Source organism: Megalobrama amblycephala, linkage group LG16, assembly GCF_018812025.1.
Source record: "Megalobrama amblycephala isolate DHTTF-2021 linkage group LG16, ASM1881202v1, whole genome shotgun sequence".
NCBI lineage: Eukaryota > Metazoa > Chordata > Actinopteri > Cypriniformes > Xenocyprididae > Megalobrama > Megalobrama amblycephala.
The window spans coordinates 2875110-2898906 of NC_063059.1; the positions used below are offsets into that span (position 1 = coordinate 2875110).

Genomic DNA, 23797 nt, shown 5'->3' on the forward strand with positions numbered 1-23797 from the left:
GACAATTAGATTAGTCGAAACCACCAATTACAACTGATCTTAAACAGTACGACCCTATGTTAGCTGAAGTGTTCCGAACCCGTTTATTCCAAGATACCCAAGTCCTTCACCAGAATTCAGTCAGTGATGGAGATGTTGTTTGTGTCTTGTGTGTGTCTGTTCTCTCTCTGCCTCTTGTTCCAGTGCCTGCCGACGTTCGCACCAGGAACCTCGCCAAGCAAAAGGGGGACTGTAGGGCATTGCTCGACAGAACTTACCAATGACTTTATCAATGAACAACATGATTGAACAAAGCTTCATTTGGTCCAAAAGATCCATTTCCTGACAGGAAACGCCTAGCCTTAACAGAAGTGATGACGTGACTTCTTTTAACAAAGGACTCTGTCTAAAGGACTTCTTAGCTCATCAGCAATAAACTAATCAGAACCCATCACGTGGATTTGATCACATTAAATCTATTGATTCTCTCACAAAACCCTCTTGTATTATCGGACGGAACAGGAAAATACCCATCAACGGATTTAAAGACGAATCTGTCCTATCAATACCTCCCTTGTGTTGACCGTCCATCGTGACCCGGTCACTCGTGACTCCGGTCAAAGTTTAAACTATGCTTAAGGACTCAATCTTGAATCTCAAAAGGGACAATTGTCGATTACTTAAAGTATTAACTATATACAGAATAATACATGCCATGATGTAATTACTAACATGTCTATTCAATGTATTCAATATGTGGGTTTTCTTCAAATGCATTATTGTAATCATTGTTTTAATTAGGTCAGTCTAGTAATATGTGTGTAAGAAGTGTGTCATGTTTGAGTTCTAAATGCAGAATTTATAATTCTGTGTAATTCTGTGTGAATGAAACATTGAAATTCAGTATCAGGAAAATATTAAGAAACTTTATAAAGTTGTTAATAAAACAGGAGAATGTTCTGCAGATATCACGCGATGTGATCAATAGACAATAGACGAGGCGTGTCTAATCTCCGTAGCAACGTCTCATTGGAGGATCGCTCCCTTAAAACTATGCTGTCCGAACAAGCTAATGTCAGAAGCTGGAAGTCAGAAAAGGCCAGAAGTCGGTCAGAAATCGCTCGAAATCGGCAGAAGCCGGTAGCCGAAACACCGCTACTTTGACCCGGCGGAAAGTCGCATGGGTCATTGATAACTGATTGACCGGGGCTGATTTCCATCCATCGACACCGACTCCAAACACTTCGTGAAATATCTGACCAAGTCTCCCAAGAAGAGAGCCGCCCAAGCCAGACGCTCAGCCAGCAGCATCCTTCAAAGCTTCCGCGCAACCACAGGGCTTTCCCGAGAAGACGTCACCTGAAAGACAGCCAATCCAGAACGGGATTCCGCTGTACACGAGTCACGGAACAACCCGATTACCTCAGCTGTCACAGCAAACGCAGGTACAAGCAAACTTCTCTCTCTCTTGCTGGAAACTGGTGAAACTCCTTTAAACCTAAAGAATCAAGCCAAAGCTCTGTTTTTGTGATTTTCCTCAGGTTATGAGTTAAGTTAGCACTGAACTTGGGACTTTTCATAACTCATCAACTCCGCGAATGTGTGTGCATGTATGTATGTGTGTGTGTGTGTGTGTGTGTGTTTAGCCTTAGTTTCCTGTAATCATTAGAAGTAGTCAATAAATCTTGTTTTGATTTTCACATATACGAGTTTCTTGTGCTGTGGATCAAATTACTGTCTTAAACTCAAAGATCAAGTTACCTCTTGCTTATAATATAATAATTACACTAATAACAATAATCATAATAAAATATTGTTACTGTTGGCCACAGAATAATATTTTATCCAGAATTGGTAAAATACTCTAACCTCAATTTTCGCTGGACGAATAATTGATGAAGTGTTAAATATTAATTCTGAATCATTTACAGTGAATCATTTACAGTTGATTCGATTCTTATTCCCTGTAACAATTAAATTGAGCTAATAAATAGGCTAAGTCCTTACACTGAAATGTGGTTCACACCACAAACAACTCAGGATGTAATCACACATGAAAGTATAAACTGAGAAATTTCATTAGTAACCTTTATTACATTACATGGCATTGATCTACTGATGTCATTGTTCTCTACAGATTGAGTGGTTGTGGTGTCACAGGTGAATGTTGTGCTGCTCTGGCTTCAGCTTTGAGATCAAACCCCTCACACCTGAGAGAACTGGACCTGTCTGGGAATTATCTAGGAGACAGAGAAGTGATGTTGCTCTCTGGTGGACTGAAGAATCCTCAGTGTAACCTGGAAATACTGAGGTGAGATTATGACTCTTACACATGAAATAGCATTTATAGGCTGTCCACATTTTCAGAATTTGAAGGATGTAATCACACATGAAAGTATAAACTGAGAAATTTCATTAGTAACCTTTATTCCATTACATTCCATGGCATTGATCTACTGATGTCATTGTTCTCTACAGGTTGATTTATTGTGATTTCACAGATGAAGGTTGTGATGCTCTGGCTTCAGCTCTGAGATCAAACCCCTCACACCTGAGAGAACTGGATCTGTCTAGGAATAAACTAGGAGACAGTGGAGTGAAGCTGCTCTCTGATGGACTGGATAATCCTCAGTGTAAACTGGAAATACTGAGGTAAGATTATGACTCTTACACATAAATTAGCCTTTACAAGCTGTTATTCACATTTTCAGAATTTGAAGGATGTAATCACACATGAAAGTATAAACAGAAATTTCATTAGTAACCTTTATTCCATTACATTCCATGGCATTGATCTACTGATGTCACTGTTCTGTACAGGTTGATTTATTGTGATTTCACAGATGAAGGTTGTGCTGCTCTGGCTTCAGCTCTGAGATCAAACCCCTCATACCTGAGAGAACTGAATCTGTCTAGGAATAATCTAGGAGACAGAGGAGTGATGCTGCTCTCTGATGGACTGGATAATCCTCAGTGTAAACTGGAAATACTGAGTTGAGATTATGACTCTTACACCTGAATTAGCATTTATAGGCTGTTGTTCACATTTTCAGAATTTGAAGGATGTAATCACGCATGAAAGTATCAAACTGGGAAATTTCATTAATAACCTTTATTACAATACAATACATGGCATTTATCCACTGATGTCATTGTTCTCTACAGGTTGAGTGATTGTGACCTCACAGGTTGTGCTGCTCTGGCTTCAGCTCTGAGATCAAACCTCTCACACATGAGAGAACTGAATCTGTCTGGGAATAAACTAAGAGAATCAGAAGTGAAGCTGCTCTCAGATATACAGGACAATTCACATCAGTTGAAAATTATTCTGTTTTAAAATCTTCAAAGTATAATTTCCTGGTTTTCTCAAGTTTTACCTGTGGTAGGCAACAGGTGGCTGTGAAATGAATAAGACCATTATTAAGGGTGTCACGTGAAGGCTTCTTGCCTCTGGGGAGTGTTGACTGTTTTGATACAATGTTTAATTTGGCCAATGGGAAAAGGGTTGGCCATCAATTGGCAGAAGGCCCATGAGAGATTAAGTTAAAAGATGAACAGTAGTTGGTAGTCGGCCACCCTTACAAAGAAAATTATCTCTTACATAAGCAACACCTGCAGTTTAATTGGTGAAATGACTGTGGTGAAAATGTTGGGGAGTACATGGGAGACTTAAGGAAGAGAAAGGGAGGAGAGCCCCTGTAAGTGAGAATATGGGAAAACTGTAAGGGTGTATATTACCAGCCAATGATACTACTTTGGTGTGTTTTAAGAGATAAGAAAAATGTATAAAAACTGTGCCCTGGCTAGAGAGATTCAGATGTGGAGCTGCATCTCACTTTGTTGCTTGTCAATAAAGTTAAACTCCTGGGACCTGGAACTTCGCGTTTTTCTTTGAGACGAGAACTGAAGGGACACAGAGACATTGAATTTGCCACAACCAGAGCTACTAAAGTGAGCTCTAAAACAAAATATATTTATTTAGTAAAATCATAACGATTAATTTATTACTGAGCACAGACTTTAAAAATTGATTGAATAAACAAATAGACAGATTATCATAAGGCCTCCTACTTTCTTTTATCATACATGTGCACCTCCAGTTTATCTTTATCTACCTTGATCTTCCTCAAAATCATCTAATGTTCTTACCTTATGCATGTACTTTTATTTATACTTGGAAACATTTTATTTGATTCCTTCGATTCTCCCAAGGCTTTCTGACATTTACTGCAGAAGGAAGCATTATTCATTAATTCTTTCTCACAGCATTGGGCTACAAAATGCAGATTAGACTTGAAACATATGAGAGAGAGAGAGAGAGAGAGATTTTTATTGTTTTTTAGAAAACTTTATTTACATTAATTAATGCATAGGTGGTGAGTAATAACTTCTTTAAATGAATCAGTTTGAGATCAAATTAATGCTAGAATTTTTGCTATAAATTACAGACATGACATTAGAGGACTAATTCTCATTTTCCTCAGTTATTTTGCTTTATTTCCAGTTTAAATCAAATGCTTGTTCTTATGTACTAGAGCATGTACGCACTCTCCAAAAACGGTGCTTTAAATCTCTTGACAAACTAAAATATATAAATGACATTTGTATATATATTCGAAATTAAAGATATACATTGTACTTAATGTCAGCTTGCTTATTTTGCTCAAGATAACAATTATTAAGTCCACATGTCATAAAAACAAGAAACTATGCTTCTAACTACAGCTCGAGAGCTGTCATTCCAACCACTCAAGTTTGCGATGCAGTTTGCGAATGATTGTTTGAACTATGGTTTCGGGTAACACCAAATCGTTGAACTATGTAAGTAACGACGGAACACTTACACACTGACACTTAACTGAGGAGTAACTTTGGAATGTCTTTGTTGGATCGTGCGGAGAATAGGACAACGGAGAGTCCACAGGAAACACAGGTGAGTAGCAGGTAAGGAGTCCAGTCTCCAGCACAATGGTGATCAACAAAACTCAACAGAAACCCTTTAAATCCCAACAGAACATGAAACACAAACAGATCTCTCAAGGTCTCAGCATCTTCACTTATTAAAATCCAGACTTTATTTATTTCATACTAATTTCTTATTGAGAATTAACAGAAGTTTAGATGTTGATGTTTTATTGAATAAAATAGTAAAGTTTGAAGTCACCATTCTGGTGGTCAGTGTTTGCTTTAGTTGAGCTCTTGACACTTGACTCTTTAAGATTAGTGTTTCTCTGACTGCTTTAACTGTGTGTTTCTGATACACGTTTGTTATAGCAAAAAAAAAAAAAAAGCAAGAAAAACTTGTGAATGATGTTGGTCACTTTTTAAGTGATGGTGTAGTCATCGTAAAGTGGTCTGATTCACTGATAGCAGAGTTTGGTCTCTGACTAAATTGTTTAATATTAGTTGTAATTTCACATGCCAAAACTACTGCAGTGCTGTGATACTATAAACAATTTTGTTAAATCATTATCAGACTCACACAGACATCAAGAATTTGCATATGAATCACAATGGTAACAACAACAAAAAAGATCAAGATCAACTCTGAACGTCACAAAACAAGCTACTAATGTCACAAAAAAGCTTTGTTGATTGTCACCATTGTTGAAATTCACGTTGAATATTGATGTCTCAAAAAAAAAAAAAAAAAAAAAAAAAAAATTTCTGCATAATAACTTACAAATCAGAATACCAGGTTATCACAATATGATTCCACAATATCACAAGGTTACAGTAAATCATATACAGTTAATATACTCAGAAATGTGACACTAAATGATATCAATGAATCAGGCCACTTCATGATAACTATATCATCATAAAGCAGCCAAAATCATCTGATCAGAGTTTCTCCTGCACTTTTTACAATGACAAACGTGCTTTAGAAACACACAGTTAAAGCAGCCACAGAAAAACTAACAAGGAAAATGTCAAGGGTCAAGAGCACAACTAAAGCAAACGCTCACCTCCATAATGGTGACAAACTTTTTTATTCAATAAAACATCAACATCTAAATCTTTGCTAATTCTCAATAAATTATATATTTGGATTTGGATTTGAATATGGATTTGTATTTCTATAAAAGAAATAAAGTCTAGACTGTAATAAGTGAAGATGCTGAGATCTTGAGAGATCTGTTAGTGTTTAATGTCCTGTTGTTGCCAGTCTTCTGAATCAAATCAGGAAATACCTGTAAAATAAAAGTATTTTTTAGCATTTAAAGAAAATTTATGTTAAAGTTTTTTTGCACTTTATTTAAATTAGAATATTTTACTTTAATTGTATGTTTTGTTTTTTTTTGTTTTTGTTGTTTTGTTTTTGGCAGCCATAGCTGCCAGTCATTGACCTTTTTCTTATATAGGGTAATAATTCAGGAAATACCTGTAAAATAACAGTGTTTTTAAATTAGGATATTTTACTTTAATTTGACAGTCTTTGTTTGGCAGCCGCTGCTGCCAGTCATTGACCATTTATTGGAATAACTGCAGCATCTGAATAAAGACATGTTGAATCCTATTATATTGCTTGTAGAAATAAATCATATTTTTATATTTTTAAATACTACTGAGTCCACCTTTAAGGGTTGGAGTCATAGCTGTCTATGTCTGGAAAGCATCAGAATTGATTCGTTTTTCACACCTTAAATGCTATGTGGTCAAATGCGTGTTGTGTGATCCCATCACAAAACTATTTATACACTATTTACACCTATATTTAATGCCTTTCTTTTGGTCAAAATGTAATTAAACAAATTAGTATATGAGAGAATAGCAATAGCCTATGCTATGGCTGTGAATTGTTTGTGTATGTTCAAATGAACCATCTCACTAACATGAATTAGAAATCCAATGCTTAATGTACGTAAATGTGTCTTTTAAACATTTATTTTATATCAAGTTTACTTAAAGGATTTGGATTTCCCAGCACTATTTGAGAGTACGGTTCAGGTGAGTTTGTGGTCCCACTTTATATTAAGTGGCCTTAACTACTATGTACTTGCATCAAAAAATAAGTACAATGTACTTATTGGGTTCATATTGAATTGCAAAACACTTTTGCTGCTATTGAGGTGGGATACGGGTAAGGTTAGGGAAAGCTTTGGTGGTATGGGTAGGTTTAAGGGTAGGGGTAAGGGTTAAGTGATGGTTCAACAGTGTAATTATAAATGTAATTACAGAAATTAATTACAGATGTAATTAAATGTAGGTGTTTTTAAAATATAAGTACAATGTAAAAACATGTATGTACACAATAAGTGCATTGAATCAAATTATTAATTTAAATGTAAGTACATAGTAGTTAAGGCCACTTAATATAAAGTGGGACCGAGTTTGTTGTATTACTCCATCAGCTCCACTGCTATTTTTACTATATAATGTAACTGAAATGTTTTGTGGTGCATCCTTGATTCTTATTTAAAATAATAATAATAATAATTTGTTGAAGAAAAAATGTAAAGCACTTTGAGTGAAGTGTCAGAAAAGCACTAAATATGTAAAACATTCATTCATTCAACACTAGAAAACAGTTCAACTCCTAAGTGCTGGTTGAATGTACAGTTATTGTCATGGCAATCAAGCACCTTAAGACTAAAACCGAAAGTGTTTCTGTCAGGTGTTTCTGTTTGGTCATGTGCACAAGAAGAGGACTTTCTGTTTCTGTTTAATCTCGGTGACAGTGACCTGATGAGACCCGAAGATCAGCCACGATTTTAACAGTAAGATACACACTAATAATTATATACCTAGAAAAAACCATTTATACACACAGGTGAGGCAGTGGACAAATGTGATGTTTTTGTTTTGTGGTTACTGTGGCTGATGGAGAACAAATGTAATGGAAGTACAAAGATCACAGCACAAATTATGTTGTGCATCTGTTGAATTTTTTTTTTTTTTTTTTTCTCACAGACTGGGAACAACTGAGCTAATCAGTTAATTGAGAGATGTAGATATATTGTTTTGGTTTTCTATTATTTTCTAAACTTGTATATGATGTTAAAACACTTTCAGATTTTCTGTTCTTTTCTATTCAGTTCTGTACGTTGGCAAGATGACAGATGAATGCATCACAATAGAGTCAGACGAGGACACTGATGAACTGCCAGCACCTGAGTTTACATGCCACTGTTGTTATGAAGTCCTCGTAGATCCCACTACGCTCAACTGTGGCCACAGTTTCTGTCGGCATTGTGTGGCGCAGTGGTTGCATTCTTCACAACGGAACGAATGCCCAGAATGCAGAGAGCGTTGGCAGGGGTTTCCCAAAGTCAACATTCTCCTCAGGTGAGAGAACCATTGCTTTGTGCTGGACATCTGCTCACGAGTGATTCTGGGATTTTAATCTTAGGCCCTAATGAGGGTATGATAAAAAAATATATTATTTTGTTTGTATATACTACTAACCCTAAAGCAGTATTTCAGTGTATTGCATAGATACCTGTAGATAGATCATTTTACTTTTGAGTACTATTTCAAAGACAAGATTACCTAATTCCTTTCTTTCCTGTACAAACAGGGTACAAACACACAAACCTGTTCCCTGTACGAACACAAAAACAAAGTGCACACACACACACACACACACACACACACGTTTGTTTTTGTGAATTGTGGGAACATTTCATAGGCGTAATGGTTTTTATACTGTACAAACTGTATTTTCTCTCCCCCTACACTACCCCTAACCCTAAACCAACCCATCACAGGAAACTGTGCACACTTTTACTTTCTCACAAAAACTCATTCTGTATGATTTATAAGCCTTTTGAAAAGTGGGGACGTGGGGTAATGTCCTCATAAGTCGCCTCTTTTTGTAATACCTATGGCATACCCATGTCATTATACACATTTGTGTCCTGATATGTCACAAAAACGCGCGCACACACATACACACACATTTTTGTGCTGGTACCTTGGCTGATTTAGGCCTGTCTGACCCTGTTCGACTCTGACGATTTTTGTATTCTTCATATTCTTTGTGGTCATCACTCTTGTTTGTGTGATGTTGCGTAATTATACCATAAACATAAACAATAAGGGGTATTTTTGCCACCATATCTTGATTCTTGTGGGCTTTCAAACTGCATTCTAATTGGTTACATTATGCAGTAAATGCATGCTATCAAAAAAAATATTTTTATTTTATTTATTACTTTTTGTGACATACTTGATAATGTCAGCTTGCAAGTCAATAATGCAATTATTATATTATTGTAGATGATACATACTCCTATTTTTTTGTGAATGGGAAACCCCCCTGGATTGCTCCCACATCACATTATGAAAACTGCATTCATGACAGAACTGCACAGATGTAGATGTTACTATCTACTGCATCTCGAAACGACAGTCTCTCAATAAATGCAACAAAATGTGCTTTTGTGTCATTGGAACTGGAGGAACACGCTGAATAATGCAGAGTCAGGAAGTCGTCGAAAACGAAGCCCGACTGATCCTCTGATTTATCAACATGATCATAATAAACAACAAAACACACTCACTTCCACATATTTGACAATCGAAATATATCATATAATTCATGATATAGTTAACAAGTTTGTGAAAAGCAGTTGAGCCCAGAATTTGAACGCAACGTGTTTAAATTCACGAGCGTTTTCCTCATATAGAAAACTGTTATAAAGAAAACGTTTAACGCCGCTTAATGTAGCATAAGTGATATTAAAAGATCAAATTCGGCACAAACCAAATTTTCTGTATATTATGCTTTAATATAGGCCTAGTGTTTACTAAGTTTGTTCTTTTAATGGCACTGTCTTTTTTTATGGGAGGAAAACACTTAATTAAAGGTGTTGCGTTCATATGGCTCATCTGGTTTTCTGTCCATAGTATGGTGTTTACGTTTGGTTCGTTAATAATACACTGTGGGGGAATTTAAAATAAGGCTCTAAAATAATGGACACCTTAATATGGTATATAATATTATATACCCCCCGATGCTACAGTCTAGCATCAGTCACCACTGCATCTCTTGAGACCAGGGGAGTGAGGTTTACACACCATTACACTCGTTTTCTCCCTTGGTAGTGAATGACTTTTCCTCCAATGTGCTATCTGTCTGCATTTGCCTCTACATTATTTGTCTTTAAACCATATATAAAGCAACTTTTCCAGCTTTTGGATGCATTCATTGATTCTCAGGGTGATAATGCCCAGCAAAAACAAGATATTTTAAGAAATGTGAGTCATCTAATTCAATCTACAGTTTAAGACAAATCAGCTTGAAAAGGGTCAAAGACGAGACGTCACCATTTTGTTGTCTGCATCAAATTAAATTCACAAAAGTTATTTTACATACATAAAAACATGTCAGATGCAAGTAGTGTCTAGTTTAATATTTCAAATAACTTTTGTGAAAATAAAATGTCAACATATGGGAGAAATAATGTTCCAAAGTTTAAAATTGTCATTCAGCCTATTCGTCTAAACTTTAATTTTGCCATTATATAAAACACATAAAAGACCAAGTTAAAAAAAATATATATTTGTTTTCTTGCCATTTTCAAATAAGTGTTGGCTGTGTTATATTAAAAGGACTATGTCTTATTTTAACAAATGACTCATCATCAAATGACACCCTGAAGACTGTGTGGTGCTGCAGAAAAGTGAGTTTATTGCTCTTAAATATTTGATAATTCCACCTTTTCATGGTGTGGTAGCCTAAGTTACAAAAACGCATGTTATTCAGTGAAATGCCAAAAAAACTTATATTGTTAGATTTTTTTAAAAAAAAATAAGCAGTTGTGAATAACTGTGATTAACCCCACTGGTCAAGCTCACTGTTTGATATATAGGTGGCCAGTGGATGGTCACCAAGTTTTGTCATTCAGGGTAATGGAAATTCTCTGTTACACCACAGTGTCATCCATTACACTAAATGACAGTATCACTGTATAAATAACAATTTTAGCAATTTTATTTATATTACAGATAAATGAGGAAAGTGTAACACGGACAAATATGTGTTAAACTTAAAAAATATTACCTTTTTTGCATCGCCTCCCATGTGCTTTATCTCTATCTTTAAGCACTGCCCCCTAAAATGCATAAAAATACAATGTACAGATCCCTATTTGGACCTGATGACTGCAGCGACTAAACAGCAAGTTCTCAATAAAGAATCCTCCTGAAGATACACAGAGTCTCCTGGACTTCGCTTCTGAGTTTCCTACAGGTTGCACAAGAATAAAGTAGCCATAGTGTGCATATATAACGGAGGGCAGGACATAAGAGCTGTGTGTGTAAACCTCACTCTACTGATCTAAAGAGGCACACTAGCCCTCGTCTTCCATGCCAGAGACCCTGGTTCGAGTCCCGCTTAGAGCGGGGCGAGTAGGACTGGAGGAGTTAACTCATCCACAGAGCTAGAGCATTAAAATGTTTGCGATAAAATAGCCTAGATTTAACGGGGCAAGAAGCTGTCAAAAATGCTGATTTGAAATGAACCCTGTGATATTCTTTGTGTGCTTAGCTTAGCATTTGTGTATGTTTGTATGCTAGGGATGCAGTGGAGAAGAAGTTTCCAGCTGAGATAAGCAGACGGAGGAGGGCTGTCCAGAGTGACCCGCAGATCCATTATTTTCTTCAGATGTTCCAGCAGTATGGACAGATGCTGACTCAACAAATACCTCTGTCAGAAGGCCTACAGCAAGCTATACAAAACAGCTTTTGTTTTGGAGTTATGATGACATTGATCTTTGTGGGGGTGAGATGCTCTTTATCTTATGCCCGATACACATTGTCCGATTTTAGGCTGTGCCAAACAAAAGATGACCAATCGAGGTGATTTCTGCAAAAAACAAACAAACAAACAAACAAACGAAAACATGAAATGGCTTATTGATCAACATGACATAGTGCTAAAACTTAAAACATGCCAAATTGGCCTCTTTTCCCTGGCCATGACTGCATCCATATTCTTCCTTCTCTTTTTTCAGTGCACATAAACCACAATTGCCAGTGTGATTCATCTCGCTCTATTTGTTTACCACTAGCTAATGCTGATGATGTTTGATTCTTTTATACTAACTTGTGTCATAGCCTACAATTCAATAGGTGTCATCATCGTACAGTCAACATACAGTTGTGATCAAAATTATTCATACTCTTGGTATTTTTATAGTGTTTTAAGTTGTCTTCTGTAATGAATGAGTTTTATAATGCCTTCAAATATTTAATATGTGACAAACAATTGAAAGAATAAGTCATATTTTAAGAAATATATTATTTCATGGGTATTTTATTGACAAATATTTAAAAATAGCCATGTTCAGAATTATTCATACCCTTTGAATTGCAAAGTCCAAAGTCCTTTTCAATTAGGGCCTGGCATTATGGCCAAAATATTGTCACAATATTTACAACAAAACTTTGCATTTTATTATTTTATCAAATAAAGATGCAGAACTGTATAAATTTAAAAAAATGGGTGAAAAATGTCTTGGTTGTATGATATTTTTAAAATAATAATATAATTTATTTAAGAATTATGTTTTAGGATACAATATTAAAATATTTCTGTTCTTCAAGTTAAACCAGACTTTTATTTTGACAGTTTGTCGTGAAGATCTTTTAGTTTCAGTTTCAAACAGTTTGTGAAGTGACTCTCAAAGCCACTCTGGAGATGAAGTTCATGCCTTCATATATTGAGGCACAGATGCTGAAAACACTGTGAGCGTCACGCGTGTTTGAGTTTGTGTAGTAGATGAAACTATGGCACTCATTCACACAGAGACACGCAGAACATTTAGACTTATTAGCGACATGCACTGACAGGCTGTTGTCGCATTTATTTCTGATGAGTGATAGTTAGAATAATCCATGCCTTTTTTACACACAATACCCTCACTCACTTTTTCATGTGTTCGTGTGTTCTGATGTCACATGGCAACTTGTCACTCATTTATAAAGGCATATGATACGATGTTTATCATCCAGGGACAGCGCACACTTGAAGGTTGTTCATGCAACCAAGCTTGTTATGTGGTTTCATGTGTACTATTTACATTTTAATACAATAAGAGAAATCTTGCAGAATTTTGTCTCCGAACTTCCGTTTATGTGGTAGCTCTGCATATGTCTACTTATTGAAGAGTTCAGTTGTCATGAGCATTGTAATGTTTAAAGCAGATGTCATAACAAATGTCATAACAAATGTCATGAAGGTATACCGTTGATAAATACTGATGCCTTTTTCTCGCCCAGGCATATTTTCAGTAATCAGTAGAAAAGCCTTTGTTCTTGATGATGGCCTCCAAATGCTTCTTGTAGATCTCTACAAGATTTCTGCAGGTCTGCTGTGGGATGTTTCTTCACTCTTCCTTTGCAAAAGCCTCCAGTTGTTGGAGATTGGTAGGCATTCTAGCCCTGACCCGGGCCTTCAACTCTCTCCACAAATTCTCAGTTGGGTTCAGGTCAGGGCACTGACACTCCAGAACATTGATGTTGTTTTCCCTGAACCATTGCTTGACCACTCGCACCAAATGCTTAGGTTCATTATCCTGCTGGTAGGTCCAGTCCTCTAGCAGGTTGAGCGTCTGTGCCGACACCACCAGGTTTTCATTCAGAATCTTGAGGTAGTCCTCCTTTTTCATGATACCATCTATCTTAACGAGGTTACCTGTACCACTGGCAGAGAAGCATCCCCATAGCATGATGTGACCCCCGCTGTACTTGACCATTGGGATGGTATTCTTAGGACTGAATGCAACATCCATATGTCCTAAGAGCTCAAATTTAGTCTTGTCTGACCAGAGGATGGATGACCAGAAGTTCGGATCTCTATCTAGGTGAACCCTCTCGAAGGCCAGACGTGCATCCAGGTGTCTCTGGGTAAGGAGTGGTGTCTTTCTGGTGTGATGTCTATGGAGACCATCTTGAGGCAGAATTCGTTAAACGATGGTTCTTGATACTGTCGTTCCTGCTTGGTTGAGGGTGTCCATTGGAGCTTTGGTGGTGATACGAAGGTTGTTGCTTGAGTCGTGGCAGATCATTCTAGCAACTCTAGAGGATACCTTGCACCTCCTGCCACGCCCATCCAGGTTTTTGATAATTGACCACATGGTGACAGTGACTGAGGACAATTAAAGCTTTGGCCCCTTAATTAATTCATTACAGAGCAGGTGTTACCATTCTTAGGCCTAAATTAATTAGGCATAAAGCCTGGGACACACTAGATGATTTTCAAATCTTAACTGTTTTTAAAACTGTGGGACACCACAGACATACTGTAATGACAGTTTCAACCAATTTTTAGCATTATAATCCTCTGAGCGCACACACTAGATGATTCAGCTGGATCGCAAGACCACACACCTGTCGATTGTAGGAACAATTTCACAGTGACACGAGATCTCACAGAAACTCATGAGATCAAATGTGACTTAAGAAGAAAAACAAATGTTGTCAGTTGGCTCTCCTGGTTTGTGACCTGTTTTGCAGTGAAAAACAGGAGAAAAAAGAATATGGTGATTTTCTTTCTCAATACTCCACTTTCGAGGCATGTTTGTGGCTGCCAAGTTTCAGCTTTAGAAGCATGCAACATACTATGGCAGGCATCCGTCAGAGGCAGCTCAAACAAGAGTCAAACATGTTGGATATTTACGTTTTGGGATCATGGAGGCTCAAACGTGATCAGGAGAGGTAAAATAATCATAATGACACCACACAATTGAAGACTTTTTGGACAAAATGTCAGTTGCGTCAAGCCTCGAATCAGACCACACATTCCCGATCGTTGGTGCAAATCGGGCTTAAAATGTGTAGCCAGCCTAAGAATGTTATTGTCAACGATTATGGTCACTGGAGTGAGAAAACCATGTGTACGTTCACAAAAGAAGGATTTTTTTCTTAGATTGGGAATAGGGTATGATTCATTTTGAACAGGATCAAAAGAGAATCTCTGGCCATATCTACTGATATGCAAATTAGGTTTAGTCAACACATATGTGAGTTTGTGCATGGCAACTAATAGATACTGGATACAATGAAAATTCCATTAAAGTTTTTATAACTGAAGAAAAAATGAAAAAAAAAAAAAAAAAAAAAAAAAAATATATATATATATATATATATATATATATATATATTTTTATTTTTTTTTTTTTTTTTTTTTTTTTTTCAAGGGATATGAATAATTTTGAGCACAACTGTACATGTCGTACCCAAGTTTTATAGATCCATGTTGTACAGTGTGATTTGTAATGATCTAGGCAAAATAACACAGTCTATAGCAGGCATTACACACGCACAGAGATTGATAATGAGTTGAGGTTGTGCACAAGACATAATAAGCATTGTGTGAATGTTTCTAGGTTTTGTTGTTACGATATCACTGGATCAGTGCTGATTCTGATTATGACATCTTGGTCCAGAAGCCAATCAGCAGGTGGAATGCTGATGATGTCAGTCTGTGGGTGAAGCATCTGGGTCCCTGGACCAATCAGTACAGTGAAATGTTCCACAGAGAACAAATTAATGGCAGGTGGGCACCAATCACACAAAGAAACACAAGTACATAAGTTATTATATTACCCCCTGATGACTTTCTTAGTTATGTGTAATAAAATATGTTTCCAACATGATTTTAGTGGAAAAGAAAAAAAACACTTTTTTTTTTTTTTTTTTACCTCCAAACACGTTTCACCACCCTTAATTCATCATGACAACAACAGTTATCACATTGTAATTGTATTTTTTGTAATGGTTATGTTTTGTTCTGTTTTAAAGTCATTGTGTTTTGTTTTCTCTGTTCCTGTTTGCCTGTGTTCCCTTTGCTTATTAGTTTCAAATTAGTTGGTAATTAGTTCAAATTGGTTTCAAAATAGCCACATACCTGTTTCAATTCCTGTTAATTATCTAGTCTGCGTATGTAAGCCCTTAAGGCTGATTTATACTTCTGTGTCGAGTGTACGGCGTAACTACAGCGTAGACTGTGTGTACCATGCGTAGCCTATGACGTAGCCTGACGTGCACCTCTTCAAAAATCTAACAACGCGTCGATTCTACGTGGACTGCAAGCGCTGTGATTGGTCTGCTAGAACCCCTCCCTCAGGTCAAAAAACTGGAGCGGAACAATCGGAGAAGAGCGAGCGTTTTCAACTTACATAGGAAGATCTCTACATCTATATTTCAGGGGACACATGCAGTCAAACTTTCCTGTTCCTGTTAGATTTAATTATTAAAGATTGTTTATTGGATTCTCTATCGTCATGCGCTTCATTGCAGCCATTGACACATGACAATGTGTAATGTATTTTAATATTTATGGATTGACCCCCATACCCAAAAAAAAAAAAAAAGAGATTGCCCACAATATCTAGAAAATTTACAATCCAATCTTGCACTCGAGATGTCTTAAATTTTTAGATCAGGAGATTTTTTCCATGTGGTGTATGCCCCAAAAGCTCTGTGGACCTCTGTATTTCTAAAACCCTTAGTACGGCCATGCTCATCGAAACAATGCCACCACTAATGCATGTCGTAATCAAAGCTAAAGGCAGTCCAAAGCTTAATGTATATTTAATGTATATACTGTTATAGTAGTTAATGTACATCACTTGATCTGTGTGTGTTTGTCAGTTTGTTGGCTCGTCTCAGAGATGAAGAACTGTCTGCTGCTCCATTCAGGGTTGAGAATCCATCACACAGACAAGTCATACTGGATGAAGTCCAAAAAATCAAAGAGCTCAAAGTCAAACTGCCACAGAATCTCTGGGAGTACAAGGTGCGTATTGTGTTTTTCTGATAAATTGTGTTTCATTCTTCAAAGAGCCCAAAGTTTTGGATTCACCAGCTGACATTCGTGGCAGGTTGCGTACCACCAGTGAACATTCCCACAAATGCCCACTCAATAGAAATGGGCCATTATTCATACACCTCACCTTCATTCCATTATTTTTATTGTATCGGGTTGAACCAAGCTTTGGTAAATTGGAGTTTGGTGCAACGATATCCACAAAGGCTTGGTATGTACCCCTGTATACCAATGGGTATTTGGTATATCCCAGCTCGATCATGGGTGGTCCACGGAGCATCGGGGACATGGGTCAAGACCTCCATCTCCATCAACATACACTGATTTCAGACTCCCCTTCAAACTCCCTGTAGCTCTAGCAGACTGGCACAAGCCTTTTGCCTTCACCCATGGTAGTGGGGTTAGTAATCCTAGGTAGAAGAAAGGGGAGATGTTGAAAAAAAGTAAGCATAGAGAGTAAGCATAGGTTGGAGCCAGCATTAGGGGAATGTTTTCAGTTTTCAGGGTAATGGGACTGGTCAGAAGGGGAGGGCAGGCTGGGTAGAAGTGTTGAAACAGGACTCGTCTGCCCCTTAATGTGTTGCAAGGTGGTCCTTAGCCAACGGGACAGCTTTATTCAGTTATACCAGCCAGTGGCACCAGACCTATTCAGTCACCTTTCTTGGCAATTGGGTGACAAATTGCTCCAACATCACCAGCTTGATGGCCAAATTACTTCCCTTCTAAGCTAGCAACCACAAGCAGCCAACCTTCTCCAGTGTGAGGGCACAGAATAATTGCTGGTGTTCCTCAATACAGCAAAAACAAGATCTTCGCATTTTAGCGTCGCAAAGGCCTTTAGATTAGACAGAATGCAAAAATTTTGCAGAGAGAATTCAAAATATCTCACTTCCTGTTGTGTTTTCAGATTTTGCACCCAGGGACTTTTTTGTAGGTATCGGGCTGTTACGTGTCTAACGGGTTTCCTACTTGTACGTGAAACATAACGTAAATTGAAATTTTGTAGGTGGCGCTATTGAGCCATTTTGACCACTCCTAATTCTGAAACCCATATCAGACATAAATTTTCACCACTTCTGACACGTGTGCAAAGTTTCATGAGTTTTCGAGCACGTTTAGGCCCTCAAAAATGTGATTCATTTTGGAGAATAATAATATTTGACCAAGCAATTACAATAATTAATGTATTAAAATACTTTTATAATGCATTATAAATAAAGGCTTTAAATCAAGTGTTACCCAAAAGTCTTTGATTTTCATCCTTACACAGATTAATCCTTTACATAAAATTTAAAGAGACCTCAACCACAATAACAGTCCTTATTTTTAGTGTTGGAATGAGGAGGTGGATTCACATTTTCAAAAACGTATACACAAATGTCTACTCTTTTCATGGATAATATTTCACTCATAGGTGTGTGTAATTCTCTTTCCTGCCCAAGGCTACAAATCTTGGAAAAGCCCTGTTTCTACAGTTTGGTCTGAGAGAATTTCCACGTCTCACTTTTCTCTACTTGTACCTGTTTGATTATGAAGACACCTTTCTACCCTTCATACACACCTGCTGCCCTGCACACACAAACAACGCAGTGCAAGATGTCCCGCCTGACAACATGCTGGTTTGTGTCTGAGAACTCTCCCCATTGTTAACATACAACAGCTGAAATATAAGAACGTAGAGTAATTGTGTGTATGTAGCAGGAGCCAAGCCGGCATCAGTGGGTGGAGTTTCGGGTGAAGGTGTGTCTGTTGCCCTACATGCTACTGGTTGACTTTGCCTGGAAATGGCTGAGCGTTCATTTCTGGATATCATGGATTGTCATTGTTAATGCTATGTTAATGACAATATTGGAGTTCTTTTTTATCTGGACACTATGGAGAAGAAGACAGATGAGGTACACACATACATTTACTATATATACAGTTTATAATGTATATACATGTAATATGGTTACATGCGGTTGTGTGATTTGATCACAAATGTTTTGAATGTTTAGATGTTGCTGACCACTTGTAATCAGGTCACCCGAAACATATCTAATGATTTCGTTTACACCTGATATTGAGAAAATGACTTTATAACAATATTGTGTGTGTTTGTGTGTATATTTCAGCACCCTCCCTAAGATGTTTTTGTGGAGGATGTCCAATCTGTTGTTCTTTATACTGCTGTGGCCTGTGCTCCCTCAGATCTACTGTGACTTTGAATTCTACGGTGGACTCTTTTTCAGCTCAATCCTTTACATCTGGGTTCGGAAACCTTTTTTTAAGCAGGCACAGCAATGAAAACCAATACAAGTTTCGATTTTTTTTTTTTTTTTTCTTCACAGGTTTCAGCACTGTTTGAACTTGAAGGAAATTAATTAATCATAATTAACATTCCTTTTCTAGCAAGATTAACCATGGTTCTCTAATATTGCTCTCTAATATTGCTTTAATACAACAGATTAGTAAAAAATATGTGTATTTAATTAGAATGTAGAAGTTTAAAATGTTTATTATTTATTTAGCACTTTACACAATAAGTTATTAGACAATTTTTAGCAAAATAACCATTTACCTGATGTCACTTTGTTAATTTTCACATAATTAATGTTTTTTGAAACTGAACCTACTTCGGCAAATGCACAGTTTAATTGAATTTGTAAATTAATCAGTAAAATTAATCATGTTTTTCATTTAAGTACACAGATGTAAATGATAAACACTTTGAAACTCTTTATGTTTGCTGTTGTTTTTGTTGACTGTGCCGTAGCTTGTTTTGTGATGTTCAGAATTTCTCTATTGTTTGTTCTGAATAATTAGTGTTTTAAACTTTATCAGTGAAATTATAGTCATAAATATTCTGCCATGTTCTGAATTTAATCTGGTTCTTCTTAAAACACACATTTTCAGTAGAACTCTATTGTAATTGTTGATAAATTTAGTAGAGAGTTAATGTCTTTTATCTTCAGTTGATTTCATCTAAGGCTGTGCGGCTAAAGTCAGATACGAGCATGGAAATAATGTTTACAAAAGTATATGACAGTAAATAGGATGAATATCATTGCCACGGCAGGTTCGTTATGTCCGTTGTACACACAAGCCTCACCTAAAGCAGAGATAAAGTGACATTTAGATTGAGGGTGAATAAATAATGACAGTGATCTACATTTTGAAGGTCATGGCCATATTCTCTAATGCTAGGCTGTTGATGTTATAACACTATACAGAAAATATAGAAGACACTGACATGGCATAAAATCTGTAATTGTTTTTGCAATAAAAACACCATTAGTTTATACTCACCAGGTGCAAATATTTATAAAATCAGCAGAAACAAAGCTTAGAGGGTTTCAGATGCAAAGAAAACAACTCTCAGATCCTCCAATGCACATTCACCATTGAGGAGACAATATTTCTATGATTAGCCATGTAATCCAAATGAATATATGCAAAAACAAGTCAAAACAAGGACAGACTCACATATCTTCAGTATCAGTTCTGTCATGTGTAATAGAGTTGAGTAAAATAACAGCAACTGATCCAAACCAATACACAACAGTGAGGAGAAAGTACAATGCAAATCAAGATAAAGGAAATCGTTATAGTATAACAGAGGGTGTATAAAAACATACACTCTAAAAAATAACTGTAAAAAAAGCTAAACAAATTTACACAATAAAGTACCGTTTTACGTTAAAATAGTAATATTCCGTAAAAACAATGCCCCCGGTATATTACTGTTTCTATGGAAAACGGTATTTTACTGTGTAAATTTGTTTATTTCTTTTTTTACAGTCATTTAGTGTAATACAGAGAAGTTTACTGTACCTGAGTTATTATTTGACCATGTTAAATCCATAAGAATGCACTGTATCTGCAGAAACAGTCACACAGAGCCATCCAATTCAATCTGTCAATGAAGGGAGAAGGGGAAATTAATGATGCATTTCATTCTAAGTTTAATTATGTTTCAGCATGAATACTTCTGAAATAATCGTACCTTCATGATTTTCCAGTGCCACGATGTAAAAACAGATCATAACTGCATTCACCACTATCATCACACTGAACTATTTTCCCTTCTGAGCTGAACATAAACCTGAGAAAGTTTTTCATTCAGTATATTCCTGTGTCTAAGACTGCCTGAGTCTTAAAAGACATGCACAGCCAAAACTGACTTGTGTTAAGGAGATTTTCTGTCAAAACAAAATGAAGCCATTTGATCAGTTCATGCATTCAACGGAAATCAAAGACATGAACCTGATGTTGCTAGTTCAATACTGTTTGTGTTTTGATCTTAGTCCAATTACTCCAATCATGTTCGGTAGCACATATGGATTTCAAACAAGTTTTTTTGTGAATTCTGTGCTCCAAACAAAAAATTCTGTATCATTTTTGTAAAATTTGCTATGCAACAAGTAAACACAAAGCCACACTGACAGACAATAATGAAGGTTGATTTGAACTGTGTTCAAGACACAAGTATTGTGCATACACTTCAAGAAATTATGAGAGGTCAGGGCAAGATGTATCGGCACTAGTGAAAAAGAAATAGTACAATTTATTCATACATACTTTAGTATAGAAATCAAATGACAGTACAAATTATATAGATTTAAAGACTGTGAATCACAGAAAAAAAAGTCTCAGAATGGGTGCAATAAAGCCACACGTGAATATAAACAAAACGGTATGTACAAAACACAAAAGTCTGTTAAACTTGAAGTTGCTGAAGAAATAAAGCCAGCACACACAACATTAAACATCTGCAGAATGTTTTCTCCCCTTTTACCTGACATAATCTGTCATTGCAAGCAATTGCATAAACTGGCATAACATTAGTTTTATTCTTGTGCGTGCACTAAATCACGGACAATTCTGTTTGGTGGTGGAAGATTGGGAATTAAATTCTTTTAACTGCACAAACCAGCACAAATCGAGCACAAACGAACAATACCAGTTTGGAACAATTTGGATGGAGGGCGAATAAATAGAATGTTCATTTTAACAGCACAAATCGAGCACAAACGAACGACACCGGTCTTTACATAGTTACATAACTGTTCATTTTTGCATTATATTTAAGAAGAGGTCTTAGTTACAATGTTTGTTTTAACGGCACAAATCAAGCACAAACAAATGGCAGTGGTTTCATGCAATTTAGGCAAAGTGGGGTGGAGAGTGACGTCACAGCTCCCGAATTATATTTGTTATTACTAAAGATGGGAAATAGATACAGTGTTGCAGGCACGTGCGCACATAGACATAAAAGGGGGCTTGAGCACTTGCCCTTTTTCTTCATCGAGAGAAAGTGCTCTTTTTTCTGGGGTGTTTTTTTTTTTTTTTAAATAAATGAATATATATTCCTGCACAGCTTCCCTGCCAAACATATATATTTACTGAATTAAAATTTTACTATAAATCAGATCGTCTTTGTCGAGTTCAGATGCCTTCCCTCCGTGACACGCCATTCATTTCCGCATGCTCGCGTGCCCCACCTTGTGTTTGCTGCTGGCTGACAACTTAATACAACTATGCCCGGGAAAAGACAACAGCTGTCTGGCGATGTGAAGTTAAAAAGAAAAAGCAGATGAATCCTGTGCATCTTTTTCAGGTAGCCTATGCATGTTCACAAACATGTGAAATCTTTGGCTATTTAAGGGTGAGATTATTTATATGTTTAATACCGCATTAATTTGACCACCAGCAACGCATCTGCCTGATTTAATACTAATGCAATTTTTTATATTATAATTTCAATTGTGTTTTGAACCATAGGAAAGATATCTGTAGGGCTGTCAATACCGGACGAGGAGCATTCCACAGACACAAATCCATGAACTGCATTATTAGACAGTTTTCCATTTAAAAATCACAATACAGCATGCTATCATTCTTAATTCTACGCTAACACAGGAGAATACATCAAAAGTTTAAACCCTCACTCTGAGTGTTCATGTTTTAATGTCCACATATTATTGTTGAAGAAAATGCAATGGCTGTATATTATTATTTAACTAATATTATATTTTATTTTTTAAAAAAATGTTTATGCTGGCTGGCCAAAAACGTACTCGGTTACTAACGTAACCTCGGTTCCCTGAGATACGGAACGAGTACTGCGTATGGGGAAAGGTCTCCCTTTTTCCCCGCTGCTGAAGCCTTTTTCAATAACGCAGTGTAACTGCATCGTCATTGGTTCACTCATAGACAAGTTGTTGAACCAATGACGGCGCGGCATAGCTGCGCGACCTATGGCGACAAAGCGCGCGAATATTCCCGCCGAAATGGGCGGGGTTAGGGGCTATATAAGCAGGCGTTTCGCCATAGGATTTCAGTGTAATCGACTGAAGCGACGACCCTGAAGCCGCAGCCTCGTGGCACGGCAAGTGACGCAGTACTCGTTCCGTATCTCAGGGAACCGAGGTTACGTTAGTAACCGAGTACGTTCCCTTTCGATACTTCACTCGTACTGCGTATGGGGAACGAATTCAACCACGCCGTGCCACGGCTGGGAACGATACAGCCTGATATTGGACACATGGGAGTGGGTCCAAAAGACAAGCGAGAAGGCAAAGCCTTAATCGAACCCTAGTTACACTTAAGGAAATAATTCCTGCGGTTGTGTGAGGCGGAACTCGCCAGAGGCCGCCTAATCACACCGAAAGAACCCGAGCTTGCAAGGTCGGGACATCGAGATGATAGAATCTGACAAAAGTGGACGGCGAAGACCAGCCGGCCGCCTCACAGATGTCTTGAATGGAAACTCCGTTGGACCAAGCCCACGAGGAAGCCATTCCTCTAGTGGAGTGGGCCCTGACTCCTATGGGGCAGTCTGCACCCAGTGAGGAGTAGCACAGGTTAATAGCGTCTACTATCCAACGGGAAAGGCGCTGTTTTGAGACCGGAGACCCTTTGGTGCGGCCACCAAAGCAAACAAAGAGCTGATCCGACTGCCTGAAAGGCTGCGATCGCTCTACATAGGTCCTCAATGCCCTGACTGGGCAGAGTAGCTCTAGCTCTCGTTCATCCGCCGAGGGAGGAAGAGCAGAAAGC

General features: G+C 37.3%; 2 protein-coding genes and 1 long non-coding RNA gene across 3 annotated transcripts; 2 read left to right on the forward strand and 1 right to left on the reverse strand.

Moving 5' to 3' along the window:
* Positions 1-2237: 2237 nt before the first annotated feature.
* Positions 2238-3819, forward strand: LOC125249502 (ribonuclease inhibitor-like). The gene is made up of 3 exons (XM_048161805.1): positions 2238-2290; positions 2458-2631; positions 2800-3819. The coding sequence occupies exons 1-3, from the start codon at positions 2238-2240 to the stop codon at positions 2975-2977; spliced, it is 405 nt and encodes a 134-aa protein (XP_048017762.1). The 3' UTR covers positions 2978-3819.
* Positions 3820-7604: 3785 nt separating this feature from the next.
* Positions 7605-20105, forward strand: LOC125248546 (bifunctional apoptosis regulator-like). The gene is made up of 8 exons (XM_048160494.1): positions 7605-7700; positions 8019-8268; positions 11503-11707; positions 15315-15484; positions 16582-16726; positions 18199-18375; positions 18455-18651; positions 18871-20105. Exons 2-8 carry the CDS (start codon positions 8036-8038, stop codon positions 19040-19042), a joined length of 1299 nt encoding a protein of 432 aa, XP_048016451.1. The 5' UTR covers positions 7605-7700; positions 8019-8035; the 3' UTR covers positions 19043-20105.
* LOC125248549 lies at positions 16168-22715 on the reverse strand. Its single transcript, XR_007180323.1, has 3 exons — positions 20742-22715; positions 20570-20651; positions 16168-17166 (listed from the first exon to the last, which is right to left on the reverse strand). It is a non-coding gene; the product is annotated as an uncharacterized LOC125248549 (long non-coding RNA).
* Positions 22716-23797: the final 1082 nt, after the last annotated feature.

Coding starts and splice junctions, on each gene's coding strand:
- LOC125249502 (XM_048161805.1), top strand. CDS start 2,238: ATGTTGCTCTCTGGTGGACTGAAGAATCCTCAGTGTAACCTGGAAATA. Junction 2,291..2,457: donor TGTAACCTGGAAATACTGAG/GTGAGATTATGA, acceptor TGTTCTCTACAG/GTTGATTTATTGTGATTTCA. Junction 2,632..2,799: donor TGTAAACTGGAAATACTGAG/GTAAGATTATGA, acceptor TGTTCTGTACAG/GTTGATTTATTGTGATTTCA.
- LOC125248546 (XM_048160494.1), top strand. CDS start 8,036: ATGACAGATGAATGCATCACAATAGAGTCAGACGAGGACACTGATGAA. Junction 8,269..11,502: donor AAAGTCAACATTCTCCTCAG/GTGAGAGAACCA, acceptor TTTGTATGCTAG/GGATGCAGTGGAGAAGAAGT. Junction 11,708..15,314: donor TGACATTGATCTTTGTGGGG/GTGAGATGCTCT, acceptor GAATGTTTCTAG/GTTTTGTTGTTACGATATCA.